Source organism: Dysidea avara, chromosome 5 (genome assembly GCF_963678975.1).
Source record: "Dysidea avara chromosome 5, odDysAvar1.4, whole genome shotgun sequence".
NCBI lineage: Eukaryota > Metazoa > Porifera > Demospongiae > Dictyoceratida > Dysideidae > Dysidea > Dysidea avara.
The window spans coordinates 2,764,942-2,790,319 of record NC_089276.1 but is presented as its reverse complement, the minus strand read 5'-3'; the positions used below and the strand labels follow the sequence as shown (position 1 = coordinate 2,790,319).

The 25,378-nt window shown below is 37.9% G+C and overlaps 2 protein-coding genes and 1 long non-coding RNA gene across 3 annotated transcripts; all 3 read left to right on the top strand.

Moving 5' to 3' along the window:
• The first annotated feature begins 1,691 nt into the window (after nt 1-1,691).
• LOC136256523 (uncharacterized) lies at nt 1,692-3,655 on the top strand. Its single transcript, XM_066049501.1, has 2 exons — nt 1,692-2,334; nt 2,409-3,655. The coding sequence occupies exons 1-2, from the start codon at nt 1,692-1,694 to the stop codon at nt 3,653-3,655; spliced, it is 1,890 nt and encodes a 629-aa protein (XP_065905573.1).
• Nucleotides 3,656-6,400: 2,745 nt separating this feature from the next.
• Nucleotides 6,401-6,844, top strand: LOC136256522 (uncharacterized). Its single transcript, XM_066049500.1, has 2 exons — nt 6,401-6,692; nt 6,744-6,844. The coding sequence occupies exons 1-2, from the start codon at nt 6,401-6,403 to the stop codon at nt 6,842-6,844; spliced, it is 393 nt and encodes a 130-aa protein (XP_065905572.1).
• Nucleotides 6,845-13,776: 6,932 nt separating this feature from the next.
• LOC136256670 (uncharacterized) lies at nt 13,777-17,250 on the top strand. The gene is made up of 3 exons (XR_010701593.1): nt 13,777-15,094; nt 16,402-16,473; nt 16,988-17,250. It is a non-coding gene; the product is annotated as an uncharacterized lncRNA (long non-coding RNA).
• The last annotated feature ends 8,128 nt before the right edge of the window (nt 17,251-25,378 follow it).

Genomic DNA, 25,378 nt, shown 5'->3' with positions numbered 1-25,378 from the left:
GCCCGCATCAAATTTTTAGTTATGCACATGCGCACCCATTATCGCACGTGATAAGGTTGGTATTAACAGCATGGCTCTCTTGTGTGTGACGGTAGTGGATTTATCTCGTAGAAAATCGCTGCTTCCTTGGGAAATCGTTCAATCCCATTCGGATACAGCTACCTTTCGTGAATTTTTCAATTCTGTGTTGGTTCCGAAGCTGTCTAGCTCATCAACCACCACTGAAGCACCACAGGTGAGTTCTAGCTAGCTAGCTATATTGTTTTAAAAATATGAGCGTATTTTGGAATTGAAATGATCATATGCATGGTCGCCACTGTTGAAGTTTAATAATTGACTGCATGCAATCATTATAAAGAGCCTATAAAAACTTCAGTAGCCGTATTGTCTATAGGTGGCCCTTTTATGCAGTGTCGATCTATGGTTGCTTCTAGCTTCTTCTTACTTCTTATCTACTTTACCAGTTAGGCACTGGAGGGTGGACACAGAAGGCAGAGCCTGTTCGAGGTGTTTACCCATAGCCAAGGAGCCTAAAAGCTATATTGTATGATATTAAAGGACACTGGAGCTAAGATGGAGAATATGGTATAGGGAAAGTATACAGTGTATATTGTGTTAGGTTACAAATATGGTCTTTGTAGCTATTCTCAAAGCCACAAAATCCAGGTGGGATTTAGTTTATGGGATATTGAAATCACTTGAATACATGGCATTTTATTGATCCACCCAGCCATGTCTAGCCAACCCAGTGGCCTCAAAAGAACCCAAAACATGCCAGGGGCGCTTATACTGAAAAGGGCATACATTATGGCTGCCATGATGCATAAGCAGACTTGATTATTTGATGCTTTTATACTATAATGGCCATATAGAACGAAAATCTTTTACTGCATGGCATTAATAAAACTTTTTTCTCTGGTTAGGTGGATTTTGTTGAATATGGGCATAAATATATACTGCAAATTAGCTACTTTTTTATTAAGATTTTCAATTCACAGATCGCAGAAGTATTTGTTGGCAACAGCAAGGAATCCTTATCTTTAAAGGCTAACCCCGATTTAGCAGTAAATTCAGTAGCAAAAGAGTTTGGAAAGTTTATCAAGTTTTTTGTTGATACTTCAGAAGATGTATGTGTGGTGGAAGTTCAACGTCCAAATGCATTTGACATTTTGAAACAATCTCAGTTAGAAATATCAAGGAAAAAGGTTCCATCATGTATCCAAGAGAGAAACAAAAAGGATAAGTTATATAATGAAATCATATATTACCTAGAATTGAAAAAACTTCATTGGAATTCTAATGAGGTAAATTCATCAGGAACCAATTTTGTAAAATCACTGTGTGAGGTTTTATGGTACATAGACTGGCATCAAAGTACCATTTCTGCTCATGGATATCAAATTCCTGCTTGTTTTAAAGATTTTCAGGGATTCAATGCTCCTGAATTATCAAAACATCGCAAATGCTCAGCAGGTAATATGTCTGCTGATATCATTCAAAGCTTGAGTACAAAATTATTTAGATTATTGCAAGCTAATTATTTTTCAAGAGAAAATTGGGCGTCTATGAGGCAAAGTTGTGAACTGCTGGCAAACACCTTGCATCTTTATGCATGTGAAATTCAAGATAAAAGCAAAGTCATGAAAACTATTCATTCATCTGGTACACCCTGGAGATCCATTGACAAAAGTATGGATATTTTGTATTTAAAGCCAATTGGGAGTGTTTGCACTGAGCTTCAAGATATCTGTGAACAGCTCTCAAAAGCAGGCCCTTATTCCCTAATTGATTTGCATTCTTATCTACCCTCTGATAACCAGAAAAAGTATTACATGGTTAAGAAGCTTAAAGCTGGCTTATCTGTTTCTGCATTATTACTCATCTACTCAAGTGGTAATAATTGTGGAAATGCATATTTTGTTTGGCATGTACCAGACAATTGTCTTGATCAAGCACTCAAAAACAGCCAAGTGGTCATTGAAGAAATTAAAAAGCATATTCCAGTTTATCACACAAGGATGATGATTCAAGAATTTATTCGAAAGTTTGGGCTGGTAACACATACAGTTAAGCCAGCAGTTTTAAGGTATTTTTATAAAGATCTTACAGGTGACTGCTCCAGTAGTGACACAACTGATCAGGCCGAAATTGACGAACGAGTGAAGCAAGCAATTGAAATGGAAGATCCATCTATAGTAATGGACCTCCGGCATAATAATTCTGGCATGAAGTCTCAATATGACGTGTTTTGGGATGAATGTAGTAAATTACTTGAAGAATCAGTTGGTACAGCTGTGGATGATCGTCGTCATACAAATATTACACACATTGCAAGTGCAATATCAATCCGTGACTTTAGAGATCAAGTAGCAGCAAGATGTCCAGCAGACACTAAATTCCAAGTGTAGAATGGATTAGATTACAGTTTTGGCCCAAAGCACCCAATTCTCTAAGAGCCCTCCACCACACAGGCCGTTTTAAAGTACGCTTCAAAGTTCAACAGCGTCAGTTCAGAAAAGATCACCCAGATTGTCATTACGCAGCTGGTGTTTTTCGATATTTAAGAGAATATGCAGTTCTTTTTAGGGAACACTGCTTATTTTATTGCCTCGATGACAAACATAGGATAAAAATTGGCGAGCCCAATGTCCCAGTAGCAGCAGCTGAGCGAGGGCGTCGTGTATTCACAGCACCTGGCTCAGAGTTTTTGGTGGCTGATCATGACTTTACAAAGCTCAGCTTTATACCATCAGTCTTTTTTAAAGTTGCTATCCCAGATGATATTTCTGGCTCTTGGTATTCAGGTAAAGTCCATATTAGTTTAAAAGAAGGTACTTTTGAGCCATCCAGCCCAATAAGGCATGCTTCTGAACTTATTTCTTTGATCGAAACAGATGTTCAGTCAAAGCCTATTTTGTTTTTATATACTGATGGGGGTCCTGACCACCGGCTTACTTTTATTGCAGTTCAGTTATCTCTGATTTCATTATTTCTACAATTAGATCTAGATTATCTTTGTGCAGCCAGGACAGCCCATTACCATTCATGGAGAAATCCAGTGGAGCGCATTATGTCAGTCATCAACCTGGGACTGCAATGTGTTGGACTCGCACGGAATGGAATGGATGATGACAGTGAACAGTTATTGGGAAAAGCTGGAAATATGAAGGAAATTAGAGCTGCAGCTGCTAAGCATCCCACACTGAGAGAGGCCATAATTTATTCAGTTCCTGGTCCAAAAATCTGTCTTGCACAAGTCCTATCAAGACTTCAACTAAAGCAAGAAAGTTTTAATGTTTTTAATGCTGCTACTGCAGAAGCTATGGACCAGTCTTTGACTGTGCTAAAGCAAATTGATGACACAATAATAAATACATCTATTAACAAAAAATCCCTGCCTGATTACCCAAACTTGAAAGAGTTCATGCAACATTGCTGCAGGAAGCGGCATTACTTTTTTGAGATCCGTAAATGTGGCTCTTTAGAATGTAATATATGTAAGCCACCTCGATTATCTGAAGAAATATTTAAACAACTTAATTCATTGCCAGATCCTACACCTGGAAGTGATAACCATTATTTAAGTTTCAGCCAGATATTTGGTCAAGTTACCACTGAAGAACATCGACCATCTCTCCATGTCAAGACACCTTAAAAAACACTACCATTTTCTGCAAGTGTGCAACATGTAAAGAATGTTGACATGATGATGTTGTGTGAGGAATGTGATATGTGGCGTCTGTTGTACTGTAAAACAAAGTTAAAGAAAACACAACGCACATCACTGGAGTCATTGCTTGACAACTATTCTTATACATGTGGCTCTTCATTACAGGATATGGAACTTCCAGAGCCCTTTTCAGAAGTATATGTGCGCAATATCAATTGCTATGACCCTATTGAGAAGCTGTACTATTCAGCAGGCTATACTCCAATATGTATTTACCGTGCTGAAGAAGTTGAAGTTGATGTGGACTCAGCGTTTTACCCTCAATGTGCACACTGCCAAAAACCTAAAATAAAAAAAATAGATCATACTGCTTTTGTAATAGTGTATTATACAATTTTTCTTTATGTGTCAGCTACTGTATGAAGTTTTTATGTGACTTACAAATAATGAGATAACCCGCCCGCCCGCATCTGTTATTCGATGAGAAGCTGATGAGAAACAAGTTATCTCATTGCAGTGGCCTTACTTAGAAAGCTCAATCCAACTAATTATAGGTGTTCTGTTTTCTCCAGCAAGTAAACTACGAAAGTAGTAGCTAGCTAAAACTGGTGCCAAATGAGATAGTCTACTTTTCAGGGTATATTAAAATCACGTACATCGAACTAGAAAATGCTTGTAATAAAATCAGCAGACTATGATGGGTGCTGTTTTAAAGTAAGGAGTTTTGAGCATATATGCACGTACACAGTGCAAAACCTAGAGCATGCTCTCGTCTAGGGGGGTCTGGGGGCATGCCCCCACAGAAGATTTTTTGAGAATTTACCCATCTAAGGTTAAATCTGGTGTAAATTTGGACCAAAAATTGCTCAACTAGTTATGCTAGCGATAATAACAAAGCAAAACGACTGAAGTATGATGTGATAGACCAGCTTCCTCCAGGACAAGACACTTATGGCGTACGCGTTGTGATACAGACTACATTATAGTCAATCAACTCAATTAATTAAAAAATGCAATAACATGCACACATGCATGCACACTAGAAACAATCATCAGTTTAGTCGGTGACTTGTGGCTTCCGGATGAATGGTTTTGTATAGACGAGCTGCAGGCTATAAAGGAACATGTACTTGTAAATTACAACAGAAATTGAAAAAAAAAAAAGAAACAAACAGTTTATACCTCACACAACGTTCCTTAACTGAGAAAGTTAAAGCACACAAACAGTTATTTCGAGTATCCCTTTGATGTGGTTAACACTCTAATTTATGAGGTATAAATGTGCCATGATTAAACCATGCAGACACAGACACACACTACATACACAGTATGGTTTTGAAGTGTACTAAGTGGAAGCAAATTTTGAGGTTAGTGCAAGATAATATCGTGGTTAGGGACTAAATGGCTTCAAACCCTTTGGAATGTGTTGGTTTCAATCATTAGACATTTATTCCAACATATGCATAGCTTTAAAAACATCGCATTCAAAAGTGATTGTATTATATGAATATTTTACACAGGTTGTCTACACTAATGCACACGACCAAAAAATGTACTAAATTTCTGGTAATGCTTACCCAATGAAGTAGGTCCTTAAGTTGGTTAGCCAACACTACACCCTGAAATTTTTATATTCGAAAACCATACAAGTCAGGCATTAGCTATCACCTCACCAGTTGTGTTACTTCAATGGCAGCCATTCTATAGGGTTTATACCAATAACAATAAATTTTCAGATATACGAATGAAAGTGCATGTGTGCATCAGTGGCAGATCTAGAGGGATTTCTGGTGTTTCTATCAAAACCCCCTTTCAGATCAGAGCTTCAATATTTAAAAATTCTATTCTGAGTCACACAACCCATTGTAGAAGCAACTCATTATCTAAAGGTGATACTAAACATCAGTCACAAAACTGTTATTTCATTTTCATATGTTGTTTATACACTCTGTACAGTCACTACGCTTTTGCTCCTTCCATTCAATAAATATTTTTACATGTGCTTGTTTTTAAGATAGTGCCTTATAGCTGGTTCAAGATGAGTTCCGTAAACTACCCAATAAACAGAAGAGCAAAGCTGAGCAAAGACAGCCACAATAACATCTTTCTTTGCCAAAAGAGCAAGAACAGGTAAGGCATCTGGATGGCTGCTCACCACGTGGTAGAATCTAGCTCATAGCTAGCTAAGTATATATAGCTACATTAATTTATAGTCAGCCAACTGTATTATAAACTGTATTAAATATACATTATACATAATTATAATAGATGATAACAACGTAGTGGACATTGATAGTAGCACTAGCCTGTGCAATCCAACTGACGCAAATAATTGTGGCAACAGCTCTGGATTGGATGCTACACCTGAGATGATAACAGCTTTGTGAGTGAGTCTGACTGCAGCACAGCAGGGGCGGATCCAGAGTTTGGAAAGAGGGGGGGCACCTTTCTGAAAAACAGTTGAAGACCAAAAAAACTTGCTGAAAACCAGTTGAAGACCAAAAAAAAAAAAAATAAAAATCACGACAATAATAGCTAGTTATCCTGTAAAATAAAATCCTATTTATAGCTTCATAGGTAAGCTACACTGCCTCATGAACATTGTGACTGCTTTATTAGAGTAATTGACTGCTCTATTAGAGTATCTCGATCTTGTATGCAATTTCTTGAACGGGGGAAGGTGCATTTGCCCCAAATGCCCCATCCTGGATCCGCCATTGCACAGCACCCATGAATGAGAAGGACAGTGATACATGTACAGCAGGTAGTAATAATTGGTCCATTGCTCCACAAGATGACAATCAGTTCAATGCTGCTGCAATAAACAATAGTGCAATGGTAGATGATAGCAATGCTACCATTGATAATACATCGGTAGCTACTGGTGATACCACTAATGTGGCAATGGCTGCTAGCAATGCCACTAACAATAGTGTGATGCTAGCTACTAGTGATGCCACTAGCAATAGTGTGACAATGGTTAATAGCAACACCACTAACAATAGTGTGATACTAGCTGCTAGTGATGCCAATAGTGTGGTGATGCCACTAACAATAGTGTGATACTATATAGCTGCTAGTAATGCCACTGACAATAGTGTGATACTAGCTACTAGTGATGCCACTAACAATAGTGTGACAATGGTTACTAGCAACACCACTAACGTACAATAGTGTGATGCTAGCAACAAGTAGCAATAACGCAATAACTGAAGCAGCTTGTAGAAACAATGCTGTAGGTATTACTGAACCTGTCCAGGCATTACCTGAATAATAGCATTGCAGAAACACTAATTCCTTTTGAATGTGACCTAGGTAAACTCTTATATAATGGCATAAACATACAAAATCTTACTAGAAAACAAATATACAGACTTCTGACATGTAAACCAAATCCAAATTCATCTTCCTATCCACATACTCATCTTTGTACATCAGATTGTCTTCGGCAGTTTCAATTAAGAAATATCCCTGGATTCACTACAGTGTACATGTTAACGGCATAATACTGTCGAGCCTGTGCTGTGTTTGCACCTCAAAGAGTAGGTGGACAAGTCCCAGGACAGTTTGTGACAAAGGAGTTTAATAATTGGATAAGCACGTCCCAAATACCACAAAAATCCACCCTGTTACAAAATAATCTGACAACTATAACAACTGTTACTAAACAACAGAAATACAAAAATAGTTACTGCTAAAGACCGATCACACTTAGCAACTGTTGCTATGGTCTCAAAGTGATATTTAATGGGTACCTAGTAACTGTTGCTATGTAACCATATTGTTGCTATGCTATAGGCATCTATCACTATGGTAACACTAGTTGTTAGTTGGACGTTTACTTCCAATAGAAACATTTCACACTATTTTAGCCAATCAGCTATGCAGATTAGTATTACAAATATTTGTCAAGGGACCTTCGACAAACATGTGTCTATTGGCTAATTGCTTAACATATTTCAAAACAGTATGTACATGTCAAGGTGCTATTGAGAGTATTACATTGTAACTCATTCGACTATTATCAGTATCCACCATTGTCAAGGCATGCATTGTGGGAATTGTAGTACCGGATAATCACATAATTGGCTATTAGTGCATCACTACTGACTATGCAATTGCAAGATGTACAAAATGCAACTGCTAGGCAGTATACTGATAATAGGTTCCACACAGAGCATTATATACCTATGTAAGTAAACCAGCAGCTAAATAGGTGTAGTAGAACCAACAATGGTCACCTTTGGGCCAAAAAAATAGTTTTTGGTCTTAATAAGCAGGTGGCTAGAATTTTTGGGTGCTCATACACAGAAACTATAAAACACATTCTCTTGAATTGTGCTTTGTTGTTAGGTAGCTCAGACCCTCAACATCTAGTGCACCAAATTTTGTAGGATTTTTTCAAGGACTGTGTGCAACTGTAGATGGAATTTATTGATGATTTCAGCTGTTTGACACTATAAACATCAAAGCAAATCATTTTGAGTGTTTTGTAAGTGTTATGACAGGAGCTCCTGGTTTCGACGATCTGTAGCCAAACTAGCTATGCACCAAATGTCAGAACACCTGCTACAAAGCCACAAGCAAACTTTTTCAGTAAAACTTTTGCTTGGAATTACTGCCACATGAGCAAGTATAGAGGCATTTTGAAATGGATTTCAACTGCAGTTAAGTGACTGTTCTATTAGAGTAGTTGAGATATGCTGACTGCTTTATTACAGTATCGCAATTTATTCACTCAAATTGTGGTACAGAATATAAAAGGTAATTTAATGTGTAAAACTATTATTTACTTGAGATATATAGTTTATAGGGTGCCCTATTCCACATTGGATTCTTGATTCCTTACATATACTATATACATACTAGTGTATGTTTTAGTTCTAAGGAACTAGCTAATTTTAGTACAGCAATTTAATTATAGTTCTAGTACACTAATTTAATTCTAGTTCTAGTACACTAGAACTAAACTAAAATTGTAGTCTATTTTAGTTCTAAAACTAAAACTAAACTAAAATTCTTTCAAGTTTTGGTTCAAAAACTAGAACTAAACCAAAACCTTTAAAACTTTTAGTTCAAGAACTAAAACTAACTAAAAGGTTTCTCAAGCAATCCTGCATATAAAAGGGCATTGTACACTATAACCACTTAACACTGTTCTTTGAAGATGGTGATGCCTGCAAATGCCACCATAAAACATTGTTATTCAGCATTAATTCTGCCTATTTAGGTTATTTAAGCTCAATTCTATTAGAGCTTTTGTTCATTTGTGCACAATTGCAAGTAGAAATAGTGCTGAACATATGCATCAAAACACCAAATCTAAAGTTTCTGGAAGTCTAGGGGGTGCTATCAAGGTTAGTATTTGTCAGATATCTAACACTAAAACTAACACTAACTAAAATGAAACTAATACTAACTAAAATTACAGAAATATGGAGTGCCAGAACTAATACTAACTAAAACTATGGTGGAATTGGGGTACTAGAACTAGAACTGAACTAAAATGAATTTGTTGTACTAAAACAACACTAATACATACTATATAATGTGTGTATGCAGTGTTAGGATGGTTAATTTTTAAAGGTAACTCACTATTACTTGCAACTAAAACTATCTAGTTACAGTTACATATTACCCAAAAAAATAAAGACTCACGGTAGTGAGTCGCGCGGCCAGTAAAGCAGAAACGCGCGCCGCAGACAATAAATTACGCGACCACTACGTGAGGATTTTACAGGAACGAACGTTGTCAAATTCGGCCTTCCTGTAACTCACCCGCCACTTACGCTATCCCTCTGAAAGTCTAGAGTTGAACTCATCGTGTCACTAGTAACTACCACACAAGCAGTGAAGCAAATCCATGCCGATTGTTTCGTGATCGAGATTGCCGACATCAAAGGGGAAGTTTCCAACGCCATGATGCTCTTGTTTCTATAGTACATCATGCTCTACTGCAATATCACCCTGGTGTTCTTCGTGAACAAAGCATTGCCTCTGATCAATCTCGTCCTGGGGACATTTACCATCCTGATTTTACTCTAGGCCGTCCTGCTTACTTTGACCTCTCTGTCAGGTGCACAACTCAGCCTTCCTTTATTTCCGCTGCTGCATCTAAGGCTGGGGTAGCTGCTTCCGGTGAGGAGGCTAAGGATGACCATTATTTGGAAACTGTTAATAACCATGGTGGTGAATTTTTTCCCCTGGTTTGCGAGTTGTTTGGTGTTTGGACACCCTTTGCTTTTATATCAACCTTATCCACGATTGCCAACCGTACCACTGGTAAAAGTGGTATTCCCAGACAGTTTGTAAGGAAACAATTGCTTCAACGCTTGTCAGTTACTCTCTGGCGATATAATGCCAAAATGATCCTGAGGCATTATGGCTTATGCCCAGAAGATGGCATAGACTTGTTGAACTAAGTTATTAATTAAGGTTGTTTTGTAGTTAAGGTAGCTAGTTTTGTAGTTAAAGTACTTAGTTTGATAGTTAAGCTAGTTAGAATTTTGTATTTAATATATTTAATTGTTATAAAAAATGCTTATATACATAGCTAAGGGGAAGTTTCATTTTTAATATTTTTTTTATCGCATGCGGTTAGACGCAACCGCATGTGTATGCCTTGCGTTCCTTTGTGCATTCCAAACATTGATTGCCCTGCTATCGCTTCAGTATTCACTCAATCGCCTCAAGATTCACATCGTCTATTTCACCATACATGATTACCCTACAGTAGGGTCCGCAATCCGAAAAATCAACTTCTACAAATCAATTCCCCTACCATTGTGGGATGCTCATTGTAGTATCCCATTGCTTGATCCACCATGAAACCGGAGGCACGATTGTTGCCTTCACGGAAATATCGTTTTCAATATCTCGCAAGCTGCAAAATTTATTTTTAAAATTTCGTGCTCCACACAAAGGACCGGATGAAACTTGCTACTTAGCCAAATCGTATCCAGAGTTGTTGTAGTTGAAAAGTACGCACAGAAATAAGTGAATGATCTGCTGGGTGCCTGGCACAGGGTTGTTTTCTTTGAAAAAACAGACAAAGAGATACAAAGTTTCGAATTCAAACTGCCCTACCACCCAGGGTAAGAGAAGCCAACTCTTCCTCATAGTGTTTCGATACGGTTGGGTGCATAGTCTGTCTATGCTGTTAGTTTGGAAAAGATCTGAGACTTCTCACCATCTGGGTGACGAGCGTAAAATTTTTCTGCAGCATCAAAGAATTGTGTCGCGCTTTCTAGTCATTTCCAGCGCTTCTGCAGCCACAACAATCATCAATTATAAACTAAAACTATGGCAAAAGATGTCCCTGAACGTTTGGTAGCAGCGGTTGTCAATTATTATTTCATCCACGGCTTCCACGCCTCGCTCTAAGCTATGCATCCAGGGAGGCAGCAAAATCGTCCAAATTTGACTTCACCCCTCACGCTCCACAGCAGCTTCAAGTTTTCACTAGATCACCCTACATCACCATTATGCTGCAAAACATCCAAAAACAAACCGAAAAAAGCACAAAATCTTTCATTTTTGATTCGAGCTGGGTGGAGCTCCTGGTGAGCTGCTGGTATACTGCACCATATGAAATCACAGAAACACCAACTACTACTACTACTACCAAACGTTTTGATCCATCATTTATCATCATTCTAAACAAAATTAAGTGACCAGTGTGTCATCAGAAGTACTGGAAAGCACTTTGGTACCATTGAGAGAATCCCTTGAAATGACGCACGAAAATTTTGACGTTCTTCACCCAGATGGTGAGAAGTCTCAGATCCTTTCTAGACTAACAGCATAGACAGACTATGCATCCAACCTTATCACATCACTATGAGGAAGAGTTGGCTTTTCTTGTCTTGGCTGGTAGGGCAGTTTGAATTCGAAAATTTGTGTTTCGTTTTCTGCTTTTTGAGAGAAAGCAACCCTGTGCCGGGAACCCAGTGAACCATTTGCTTATTACTGTGCGTACTTTTTAACTACATTAACTCTAGATAATACCTAGCTAAGTAGCAAGTTCTATCCTGTTCTTTGTGTGGAGCACAAAATTTTAAAAATAATTTTTGCATCTCACGAAATACTAAAATCAATATTTCTGTGAAGACAACAATCGTGCCTCCGGTTTCATGGTGGATCTAGCAACGGGATACTACAATGAACAACCCACAATGGTAGGGGGATCGATTTGTAAAAGTTGATTTTTCGGATTGCGGACCCTACCTACAGTCTAAGGTGCTGTCTATCTTTTCTCTCTTGCGGTCCTCCATACAATGCATCCGCGGAGCCCGCTCATCCATCGGTCACTATGTTAAGACTCCCCCAATTGTGGAGCTGATTCGGGCAGAGTCTCAGTTTGCCGTGGACTAAGAAAGTCCCGGTTTGTCCAGCACAGGCCATTTATGTGCTGGGGGTGGTAGGCAAGGGCAGTCCATCAAGCCCGGGTAAAAAAAAAAAAAAATAAAAAAAAAAAAAAAAAAAAAAAAAAAAAACCTACAGTCTTAGTTTCAGCACCAAACGAAGTTTCAGTCGTCCTCAGTCGAGGGGTCCGCCACGATTCGGAATCACGTCGAAGACCTCAGGAATCACTGGAATCAATCAAGGAATCATGGAATTATGGGAATCTGAAGCGGAATCAACTTTGTAATTAGAAATATTTTGAAATAAATGTTATGAAAATTATATCGTAAATTACCGTTTAACACAGTATAACACAGTGGCGGATCCAGGATGGGGCATTTGGGGCAAATGCCCCCCCCCCCCCCCCCCCCCCCTTCAAGAAATTGCTTACAAGATCGATATACTCTAATAGAGCAGTCAATTACTCTAATAAAGCAGTCACAATGTTCATGAGGCAGTGTAGCTTACCTATGAAGCTACAAATAGGATTTTATTTTACATAACAGACGTGATATAGTAGGTAAGGATAACTAGCTATTATTGTTGTGACCTTTTTTTTTTTTTTTTTTTTTTTTTGGTCTTCAACTGGTTTTCAGCAAGTTTTTTTGGTCTTCAACTGTTTTTCAGAAAGGTGCCCCCCCCTCTTTCGAAACTCTGGATCCGCCCCTGTAACACACTCATAAGCTAAAGATGCTAACTCTCACTTGTTTTGCACCTGGTTTTACACTTTGTGTATACGCCTACGTGTATTACAGTGAGTGTTCCTGTGCGTTTCTAGTGAGGTTTAAGTCTTCGCGAGTGAGTGCGAGCCGTCGCAGAAGCAGCTAACTACAGCCACTATATACTAGCTAATTCATTCTCCGTCAGCTGGCTGTTGGATCGAGGTTTCCCGGATTCCAGAACATCCTGTAATCTAACAATTTTCAATAACAGCTCCTACAAGTTCTCAGTGGGGCCCGGATCCGGTGTTCCCAACGAGACTTATACTAACCCTTAGCTAACTAGCTTGTTAATGAGTTGCAATACATTCTTACTATAATTATTGCAGAACTCATATGGGTGAGTATATTACAATATAGATGTAAAATCATGAGGCTACAAATATAAGCTATAAAAATAAATTACAATGTAATATGTTTCAGAAGTTCCTTAAAAGTATCTATATTGTCACAATTTATATCACTAGGTAGAGTGTTCCACAATCAAATTGAAGCAGGAAAGAAACTGTATTTATAAGAATCAATAGCTGTGTCTGGCTGTATAAATTTAAGTTCACTACTTCTGGTATACCTTGATCTATGAGCTATATAATCAGGAAGTGATACATTCGCAATGCTATGAATAATTTTATGGAACATCTGAAGCCTTAAATGTTTGAAATGAGTTTCAATGGTGCTCGAGTTAAGACGTGATAACATGTTTGATACACTGCTGGTTTGATATTAATCATTCATTACAAAGCGAGCTGCACATCTTTGCACAGACTCAAGTTTGTTTTTGACCGTCTGCTGTAAGGAGCCCATGCTGCAGCTGCATATTCCATTGTGGGCTTGACGTAAGTAAGAAACAGGTCGATTCTTTGATTTTACAGGAGCAGTTTGCAAAATTTCTCCTCACAAAACTTAATACAGAGTTTTCCTTTTTGCACACATTGTCCACATGTTGGTTAAAAGATAATTTTGAATCAATTGAGACTCCCAGGTACTTGGCACACTGAACCACAGTAAGTTGTTCTCCATGAAGGTGGTAACTGGAGTATATAGGGTTTCGTTTAAGAGTTATAGATACAACCACACATTTGTCAACACATAGTTCCAATATCTGTAAATCATCTTGCAAATCTTTAACATCTGTTAAACTATCAATTCTCCTATATAGAATGCAGTCATCAGCGTATAAGCGACAAATAGAACTTAATTCGTTAGTGATATCGATTTGATTGATTGATTGATTTTTAAATTAGCCTCAAGTCAGTCGGCAATGCCGTTCTTCCCTGACTGAGGAGGAAACACAAAAATAGCATACATATACACATATAAACTACAACAGCACACACACAGACTGAACAAAAAATTACAACACACACATAGCACATACAAAACAATTAAGCAAACAATTTACAAACATAAAAATCATCAACAAATTTTACACAAATAAGAAAATAAATCGTCCTGAAAAGTTGGAGATGTTAACATGTCGTTAGGAACTGCATTCCACCAGTGGGCAGCTTGAGATCTAAAATGCTTTTGAGTAAAAGAAACTCTACATCTTGGTGGCTGTGCAAATAGCTGTGTAGTATGAGTAGCATATTGATATCATTTATGTATGTAAAAAATAGCAGAGGCCCTAGTACAGAACCTTGTGGGACACCACTCAAAACATCACAGGGGGTGGAAGTGCAACCACCACACACAACACTCTGTGTACGTCCAGTCAGGAAAGATGTGATCCAGTTTAAGGTCTTTCATCAGGGTTAGCTAGTGTTGTGACGGTGTCCACTGACACTTTTGTCAGACGCAGAAATATAGAGCTGCCTGCCCAGTAATGATAAAATAAATAAATAAAAATAGGCTATTGCCAGCGAATTTGCAGCGGCTCGAGTCCATGCCGGGTGGAACTTAAAATGACTTCGGTACTCACCAGTAGGTTCAGCAGAGGTAGCTAAAGTGATACACTGTGATAGTCACCATTCTGGCTCGCCTATAGTACAGAATCCATTCTATGGAATCGTGGAATCAACTTGGAATTACAGAATCAGCCTTGGAATCAGCCGGAATTATTAGAATCATATGGAATTATAGGAATCCCTTTTGGAATTAGACGGAATAAAGGAATCGCGAGGAATCGCTGGCAGAATCAGAGGAATCAGAGGATTCAACGTTCGGAATCTAGGAATCAACTGGAAGTACGAGGTGATTCCGAATCACGTCGATCATAATCCTGAGTGGCGGACCCCTCGTGTTGTCTCCAAGGTTGTCTCATTACTTGTCTTTTCGTGTTGAAGGGATTTAGTCACAATTGGTGAGTTTAACTATACATGTATTTGTGTTGTAAAACTTAATTGTAAAAAGGCGATTAGCACATATCATGATAAACATGTATTTGTCACAGTAGAGTCTCTCACAATTATTACGAGACATTGGACCAGGGTAAAAAATTTACTGCTATATTTAGAGGTTGTAGCGTTTGTATATCTTAGTATCTTAATAAATAATCCTCCATGATCACTAATCACTAATAGTACGGTGAAAACTGGTCATTATTCAGGCCGTAGGGACAAAACATTTCTGACCTAGCTTTTTAAAGAGGTGGCTGCATTTTGCGGCCTTAAAAAAGGTAAGAAGCATGCTGTTCTAACTGGCTATAGAGATGGATTTAGTGTGTGACAGCATATGAGACAGTGAGTGCTGGCAGCAAGGGGGCAGCCAATCTGTTAGAGCACCAAAGGCACTGCTTAAGGCTTAGGCAGTTAGCTGTCAGCCCAAAGTGTAAAAGTTTCACTATTGGTCCTTATAAGCTCCTGATGAAGAAAGTGATGAAGTCATTATCCATAGGATATATTTTTCAGAGTATCCATTTCAGTTCTACAATACAGTAGCCAAGCATAAGATGAACATAGCACAGCATTCCGGTGGTTTAGTGGTGACCACAACACTGCCTGAGGTAAACTGTGGTGAGATTTGAGACTACCGGAAGCCCTGGAATGCCTTCAACACATGAAATACCAAATATCTAATGCCTGGCTTTCATCCACAGTGGACCTGTCTTGGTGGCCACTTGTACAGAAGGAAAACAGCTGCCACACAGTCTTTCGAGTGAACAGCTAGTTTCCACACCTCTTAATTATCAATTTGTAAAATCTTGAGCAAAATTGTGTGTGCGAGCAAGTGTGATGTTGTGCATTGGCAGTGCCATGTATATGGTTGCTACCTAGCATTGACACATCACGAGTATTGAAGTCACAATGTGTTACTGTATCATCCATCTAAATACAATCTCTGAATGTGTCATTTAGTGTAGAGAGCAATCTTCCACAAGAAGTGACCTGCAGGTTTCAGTGTATATTGTTAACCATTAATATTGTTCACCATTGTGATTGTGAACTGTATGTACAGTGAAACCTCACTTAGTGGCCACCTCTTTAATAAGACCACCTCATTATATTGGCCACCTCTAGTAGATCCCAAATATAGCTAAGCAGTACTTTATGACCTCATTAATAAGGCCACCTTGTTATTCAGGCCAAATTTTTTGGTTCCACAGCTGGCCATATTAATGAGGCTTCATTGTACTTATGTGAATTTTTATGTTTCGTAACTTTTCTTCAGGTTTACTGATGGGCACTATGAAGCATTGTTGACTGGTCCGTACATAATGTGGTGACTTGAATTGCTAAAACAGTACGTAGCATGTCTTGTATGTACATGTAATGTGTTGTAATGTGTCCACACATCCACACATCTTAGAAATAAATATAATTGTATTCTCTATAAATAGTCAGTTCCATTGTGCCACTGGGTCATAAGTGGGTTGAGTATGGATCATCCAGGACATTTGAGTCACATTTTGTCCTGGCCAAGTGGATCTCATCCACTGACAGAATATACAGGATCACATCACGTGTATAAATTATGGTGGAACTTGTTTATTGCCACCTTCACTCACTAAACAGGTAACAGTGTATAAATTCTCAATTGGAATTGGCTTTTCAAGAGAGGTTGTTTTTCTATACTGGTGGCCATTAAGACAGGTTGTACTGATAGAGTGTACATACTAGAGATGCAACAATATCCTCCACTTAGTGTAGTTTGATAGTGATGCAATGGAGACTATGTATTGTTGCATTTAAATACTATACTATTATATTGCAACTCTAGCACGTATTTATAACAGGAATGTTTGTTAACTGTTTAGACATACTGGAGCAACACCCACTCATCTGGATTCTACAAATGGAGTCATGTCAACTTGTCATCATACTTACTTGTTACTCCCATTGTGTTTGGATGAATATACATGCCGTCATGTGAGACTTGCTACCATGGCGGGCCACTGGAAAACATTTTCATAGCAGTTATATTACAGTCATTATTGTACAATTCTTACATTATTGTTGTGAAAAGTGTTTGGTATTCATGTGTCATCTGTATGTTGCAATTACATGTGTAATTTTTGTGTGGGGGTGCTGTAAAATGCAATAATGCATGGTGACAATTGGCTAGCTACAAGTGCTAATTACTCGCAGCTTGTGTCAACAACTGGTAACCACAGTTGTACTCTGTGTCATTCTTTAAACCGCGCCACGGTGGGGGCGACTAAATTCAAATTTAAAAACGAACGATGGTATGTAGCACCATAGTCTAGATTATATCTGTGGACTATAATCTATGGCAGCACACTTCTTTGTGGCTATATGTACTGATTAACTACATAGAGCGCCAGTTCATCAATACCCAGTGACCGCAGTTGTGCTTTGCGTCATTCTTTAAATTCCGAGTAAAATTCTTAGAGAGCAAATTACGTGGGGGCGACAAAATTCAAATTTCAAACTAGCCATTCTCGAAAACTTATGTTTCAATCTGAACGAAACTTTTAGAACAGTTTAAAGATACGTTGCCCTACATGCCAAGCGAGAATTGCGAAAAACAACAATCTGGGATTTGTATTTGGCCTCTAGGTCGACTGAGGACGAGGGGTCCGCCACTCAGGATTATGATCGACGTGATTCGGAATCACCTCGTACTTCCAGTTGATTCCTAGATTCCGAACGTTGAATCCTCTGATTCCTCTGATTCTGCCAGCGATTCCTCGCGATTCCTTTATTCCGTCTAATTCCAAAAGGGATTCCTATAATTCCATATGATTCTAATAATTCCGGCTGATTCCAAGGCTGATTCTGTAATTCCAAGTTGATTCCACGATTCCATAGAATGGATTCTGTACTATAGGCGAGCCAGAATGGTGACTATCACAGTGTATCACTTTAGCTACCTCTGCTGAACCTACTGGTGAGTACCGAAGTCATTTTAAGTTCCACCCGGCATGGACTCGAGCCGCTGCAAATTCGCTGGCAATAGCCTATTTTTATTTATTTATTTTATCATTACTGGGCAGGCAGCTCTATATTTCTGCGTCTGACAAAAGTGTCAGTGGACACCGTCACAACACTAGCTAACCCTGATGAAAGACCTTAAACTGGATCACATCTTTCCTGACTGGACGTACACAGAGTGTTGTGTGTGGTGGTTGCACTTCCACCCCCTGTGATGTTTTGAGTGGTGTCCCACAAGGTTCTGTACTAGGGCCTCTGCTATTTTTTACATACATAAATGATATCAATATGCTACTCATACTACACAGCTATTTGCACAGCCACCAAGATGTAGAGTTTCTTTTACTCAAAAGCATTTTAGATCTCAAGCTGCCCACTGGTGGAATGCAGTTCCTAACGACATGTTAACATCTCCAACTTTTCAGGACGATTTATTTTCTTATTTGTGTAAAATTTGTTGATGATTTTTATGTTTGTAAATTGTTTGCTTAATTGTTTTGTATGTGCTATGTGTGTGTTGTAATTTTTTGTTCAGTCTGTGTGTGTGCTGTTGTAGTTTATATGTGTATATGTATGCTATTTTTGTGTTTCCTCCTCAGTCAGGGAAGAACGGCATTGCCGACTGACTTGAGGCTAATTTAAAAATCAATCAATCAATCAAATCGATATCACTAACGAATTAAGTTCTATTTGTCGCTTATACGCTGATGACTGCATTCTATATAGGAGAATTGATAGTTTAACAGATGTTAAAGATTTGCAAGATGATTTACAGATATTGGAACTATGTGTTGACAAATGTGTGGTTGTATCTATAACTCTTAAACGAAACCCTATATACTCCAGTTACCACCTTCATGGAGAACAACTTACTGTGGTTCAGTGTGCCAAGTACCTGGGAGTCTCAATTGATTCAAAATTATCTTTTAACCAACATGTGGACAATGTGTGCAAAAAGGAAAACTCTGTATTAAGTTTTGTGAGGAGAAATTTTGCAAACTGCTCCTGTAAAATCAAAGAATCGACCTGTTTCTTACTTACGTCAAGCCCACAATGGAATATGCAGCTGCAGCATGGGCTCCTTACAGCAGACGGTCAAAAACAAACTTGAGTCTGTGCAAAGATGTGCAGCTCGCTTTGTAATGAATGATTAATATCAAACCAGCAGTGTATCAAACATGTTATCACGTCTTAACTCGAGCACCATTGAAACTCATTTCAAACATTTAAGGCTTCAGATGTTCCATAAAATTATTCATAGCATTGCGAATGTATCACTTCCTGATTATATAGCTCATAGATCAAGGTATACCAGAAGTAGTGAACTTAAATTTATACAGCCAGACACAGCTATTGATTCTTATAAATACAGTTTCTTTCCTGCTTCAATTTGATTGTGGAACACTCTACCTAGTGATATAAATTGTGACAATATAGATACTTTTAAGGAACTTCTGAAACATATTACATTGTAATTTATTTTTATAGCTTATATTTGTAGCCTCATGATTTTACATCTATATTGTAATATACTCACCCATATGAGTTCTGCAATAATTATAGTAAGAATGTATTGCAACTCATTAACAAGCTAGTTAGCTAAGGGTTAGTATAAGTCTCGTTGGGAACACCGGATCCGGGCCCCACTGAGAACTTGTAGGAGCTGTTATTGAAAATTGTTAGATTACAGGATGTTCTGGAATCCGGGAAACCTCGATCCAACAGCCAGCTGACGGAGAATGAATTAGCTAGTATATAGTGGCTGTAGTTAGCTGCTTCTGCGACGGCTCGCATTCACTCGCGAAGACTTAAACCTCACTAGAAACGCACAGGAACACTCACTGTAATACACGTAGGCGTATACACAAAGTGTAAAACCAGGTGCAAAACAAGTGAGAGTTAGCATCTTTAGCTTATGAGTGTGTTACAGGGGCGGATCCAGAGTTTCGAAAGAGGGGGGGCACCTTTCTGAAAAACAGTTGAAGACCAAAAAAACTTGCTGAAAACCAGTTGAAGACCAAAAAAAAAAAAAAAAAAAAAAAAAAAAAAAAGGTCACAACAATAATAGCTAGTTATCCTTACCTACTATATCACGTCTGTTATGTAAAATAAAATCCTATTTGTAGCTTCATAGGTAAGCTACACTGCCTCATGAACATTGTGACTGCTTTATTACAGTAATTGACTGCTCTATTAGAGTATATCGATCTTGTAAGCAATTTCTTGAAGGGGGGGGGCATTTGCCCCAAATGCCCCATCCTGGATCCGCCACTGTGTTATACTGTGTTAAACGGTAATTTACGATATAATTTTCATAACATTTATTTCAAAATATTTCTAATTACAAAGTTGATTCCGCTTCAGATTCCCATAATTCCATGATTCCTTGATTGATTCCAGTGATTCCTGAGGTCTTCGACGTGATTCCGAATCGTGGCGGACCCCTCGAGACAACAGCCTCAAAAATCTATTCTTGTGCGCTTATTTAGTAGTAATATACATTTTAAAGGCGTTTATTTACAACAGGACATAATTACGTGCCCTTCTATTGTCTCTGTACATACTTACCTTTTCCTTACTATTCTCATTTCATTTCACAAGATCTCTTGGCAGGGGCGTAGCTTCTAGTCAATGCTTGAAGTAGATCGAGATACTCTAATAGAACAGTCACATTTCTACTAGTGCCATATTTTTATATTGTAAAGTCTGTAAGTAGCTAGTAATTTAAACTATACAATCCGATGCTAAGCAGAAGTTGTAACTATGCTAAATATTAATTGCTGTGTTACAGCTGTTTTGTGACTGCTCTAATAGAGTATCTTGATCGTTTTAATGCAGTACAAGATGAAAGGCAAAGTGTTATTAAGGGTTTACTAGTTAAAATGGGTGGTAGTTGACTGCAGTTGCATGCCACTAACAGGGCCGTCCAGAGAAATTAGAGAGCCCAGGGAAAAGAGTTAAAGAGGGGCCCAGGGGCAAGGAAGGGTCTAGATCCTGACTGCTCTATTAGAGTATATCGATCTTTCTTTAAACAGGTATTCAAGGGGCCCCTTTCGGGCTGGCGCAGGGGAAAATACCCCAGTTACCCCCCCCCCCCCCATGTGGGCGGCCCTGGCCACTAAAATTACAGTTATATTTTAATATTCTGTCACTGTAATCTGGGGTTTCTGTCAAAACCATGGAAACTCACTTACTGTTATCAACAGTGCATTGCTTATTCTAATAAAAAGTATTGAAATCCCATCCAAAAACAGCTTATAGCTGTAAAAAAAGTGCGTGTCCAAGTAAAGCAGAGTTAACTGCGACAAAAAGTAATGATATCATAATGTGGCCAAGTGCGAGGTGTGCAAGTTGTAAAATTAATATTAGCTAATCAGATAATACAATGTTATTGTTAAAGTGTTAATGAGAACTATGTGATGCTGCTATTTTTAAGTGTGTGAGCATCTTCATAAATGCCACACAAATTTAATTCTCAATAAAGCAATGTGTATAGATTCTCTGATAGCAATAAATAGTTTGAGTTTGGCCGTCTTTCCTGTATACGGCAATGCTACGAACAAAGGAAAGGTGGCCAAACTCAAACTATTTATTGCTATCAGAGAATCTATACACATTGCTTTATTGAGAATTAAATTTATGTGGCATTTATGAAGATGCTCACACACTTAAAAATAGCAACATCACATAGTTCTCATTAACACTTTAACAATAACATTGTATTATCTGATTAGCTAATATTAATTTTACAACTTGCATACCTCGCACATGGCCACATTATGATATCATTACTTTTTGTCACAGTTAACTCTGCTTTACTTGGACGCGCCCTTTTTTACAGCTATAAGCTGTTTTTGGATGGGATATAATATTACACATAATTACTCTGTATCCACAGCCTCAAACTGTCATGTGTGCAACTATTGCCTTATCACGTGACATGGTTATAATTGTATTCAAGAAAAAGTAACTGGTCGTTCATTAATTCAAGGTGGGTTTCGTTACTTCATTGTGGCTAGGCATTACTCAATGGATTAGTAACACAAGGTTAGTAACTTCGTTACTTAAATGTAGTAACAAAATTACTTAATTATAATATTCGAGTTGTTACTTAGGTAACGCGTTACATTCGTAAGTAAAATTAAATCCTCTCAAGTTTGGAAACATTTGCATTTCATACAAACGTTCTCCTCCAACATGTAACTATTCCCTGGGCAGCCAGCAGATTCCCCTCAAATCAGTAATGAAGTACTTAGGAACAGTGGTGATTCTAGACCTGACTTACAAGGGGACCAAGTAGGGAACAGCATGACTATTGTTGTATGACTGCAATGCATATAAAGTAGGGGTCTGGGGGTACAAACCCCAGAAACCGCAGGATTTTTGCAATTTGAAGTCTTGAAATCAGCCTACAATTTATGCTTAAAATGCTAAAAATAACAATGCTAATCTATACTGCAACTTTTCCCCAAGATTTTGTTAAAAGTTATTTTTAGCAGGGGACTATGGCCCTCCCTTAGGAATCACCTATGCTTAGGAATATTAATCAATTCTCAGCTTAAATGGAGTGATGACGTGAAGCATCTTGCAGAAAAACATCCCATGCATTAAACTATCTACATTACACGCTATTTTACAGTTCTCTAATGGTTAAATCAATTGCATACAAATCCATTGTTAGACCAATATTAGAGTATGCTTCACCTGTTTGGTGCTTACACTCAGCAAAGGATGTCTCTCATTTAGAATCAATTCAACGACGTGCAGCACGATGGGTCTGATGGAACTCTACCAACCATATGTGGAATAAGTCTTCAGACTCATGTATTCACAAACTTAAATGGTCTTCTCTCCATACTATATAGGAGATCTTTTCTCTTCTATTTGCCTGACTCATGATATTTTGCACAAAAGAGTTTCTATTCCATTTTCAAAACATTTTCAATTTTCTTCTACTGTCACTAGATTGCATTCACTGACCCTATTAATTCCATCCTCGACCATTTATCCTTATCGATACTCTTCCTTTGTTAACACTCCTTTTCTATGGAACGCTATTCCCATTCACATTTTACAGCTGTCAAATCGGACTGCATTTAGGTCTGCTTTACGTCGCTTTCTTTTATTGTATTTTTGACTGTTCTGTTTTGTATTTTGCAACTGTGTGGTTACTTGTCCTGTGTTTATGTTGTCTTTATGTGTGGGGGGAACACGTTTGCAGGCTATAAGCCTTCTGTGTACCCACGTCTTTCGACAAAGATGATAACTAAAGTAACTAGGATTATATAATTATTAGTATATTTCATCACGGTTATATTACCACAAAACTGTTTACTATATAGGGTAATCACACTGAAACTGATGCACAACAACAACAATCAGATCTAGACTGTTTATCTCCATGGGCTGAAATCTGGCAAATGTCTTTCAACATTACTAAATGTGTAGTCATGAAATGCAGCAAGTCACTATCTATCATCTCTTTTAACTATTCACTTAATGGGCATGTATTAGACACAAAAACTGAACACGCTTACCTGGGGATCATCTTACACAACAGTATGTCATGGGCATATAAATAGCATTGTTAATAAAGCTTCCAGGACACTAAATTTTTTAAGGCAAAACTTATCAAACTGTTCTCAAAAAGTTAAAGAATCTGCATATCTTACAATTGTTCGTCCCATTTTAGAATATGCATCTGTTGTTTGGGACCCTTACCAGCAAGTACATATCAACTCATTGGAAAAAATACAGAGGAGAAGTGCAAGATGGGTATTTAACAACTATAGCACATATAGTAGTGTAACTACTATGATAGAATCTCTAAATTGGGTCACTCTAAGAGAATGCCGTAAGATTGCTAGATTATCCTTCTTTCATGATTTTGTACACAAAGCTAGTGTAGTAAATATACCACCACATTTTCTGAGGACAACTAGACACACTCACCACCACCATCCATTTCATTTTATCCACCCAAGTGCAAACACCACAGCATGTCAAAATAGCTACTTCCCAAAAACTATCATTGATTGGAATTCATTATCAACCTCATTAATTGAATATTTCTACATAACATTTGTAGCTAACTAATCATCTGTAAATAGCTAATTGTACATATGTTCCCCCCTTGTAATCCCCCCTGGGCATAATCAGTAAACACTGCCTGCCCAGTAATAATAATAAATAAACAAAAGATATTACCCCTCGACAGGGGCGGATTTAGGGGGAGGGGGCTAATGGGGCTGTAGCCCCCTTTTCCTTTCTAAGTTAGTGCTTGGCCAATAAAACCCTAAATCTTCTATGTGCATCAAAAGCAGACTTATTTCAGGAACTATGCATCACTACCAACACAAATAATGTCTATGTAACTATACCTATTGTTCAACTCTGTTCCAGGAGAATATAGCTTCCTTTACCTCAAGAGTTCTTCAAAAACAAGTTTCAATTGTGGGATGCATCTCCAGTTACAAAAGTTTTAATTGTGGGTTTTGTTTTATTCAGGTGATTAGCAGTGTTTTCCACTATGGCTATGATAGGTGATTAGTGTGGTTTTTATATTTTAAAATGAATTATATGATTCAAAAAGTGTTAGTTGGGTTAGATTTATCAGCTTCAGTATATTATGTAGCTAACTACCAACTCAGCCATTTAGCAAACTGTATAGTCTTTTGGTAATTTGCAGTTTCATAAGACGGCTAGCTATAGCATATTCACCCACTTTTGTCTTTGAATGTAAAATCTGTATCAGTTACCTTCTGATATGACCCCATGCTGTTGGTTATGGTGCTGGCATTTGTAGTTAGCCTATAGTTCAGTCTTCATAACCCAACAGATAAAATAAGTTAACTATCACAACAGCAAATTCAGAAAGCCTATAAATGCAAATATAGTTGCACTTTGCTAAGGATTGTCAATGGACTAGCTAATAGCTATTAGTACCCTTCACTGCATTCTGCTTTTCAGTACACATGGCTAACGAAGTGTCACTAGGCTAAGGAGCATGCATACTAATAATTGTGACATTCAACACCACTACTACTTAGTTATACATGTTTCTGCCTCACAGATTTAGCTGATTAGAAGAGGAGCTGATGCATTATGGCATATGCCTAGCTTTATCTAAATGCTTGGTAGCTACAAATGAAAAGATTATCATGCATGCATGATAGCTATATTCTGCATATTGCAATCAGTCTTGATTTAATGGAAAAGTAAAAATTTGAATGATATATAATAACTGAAATTCC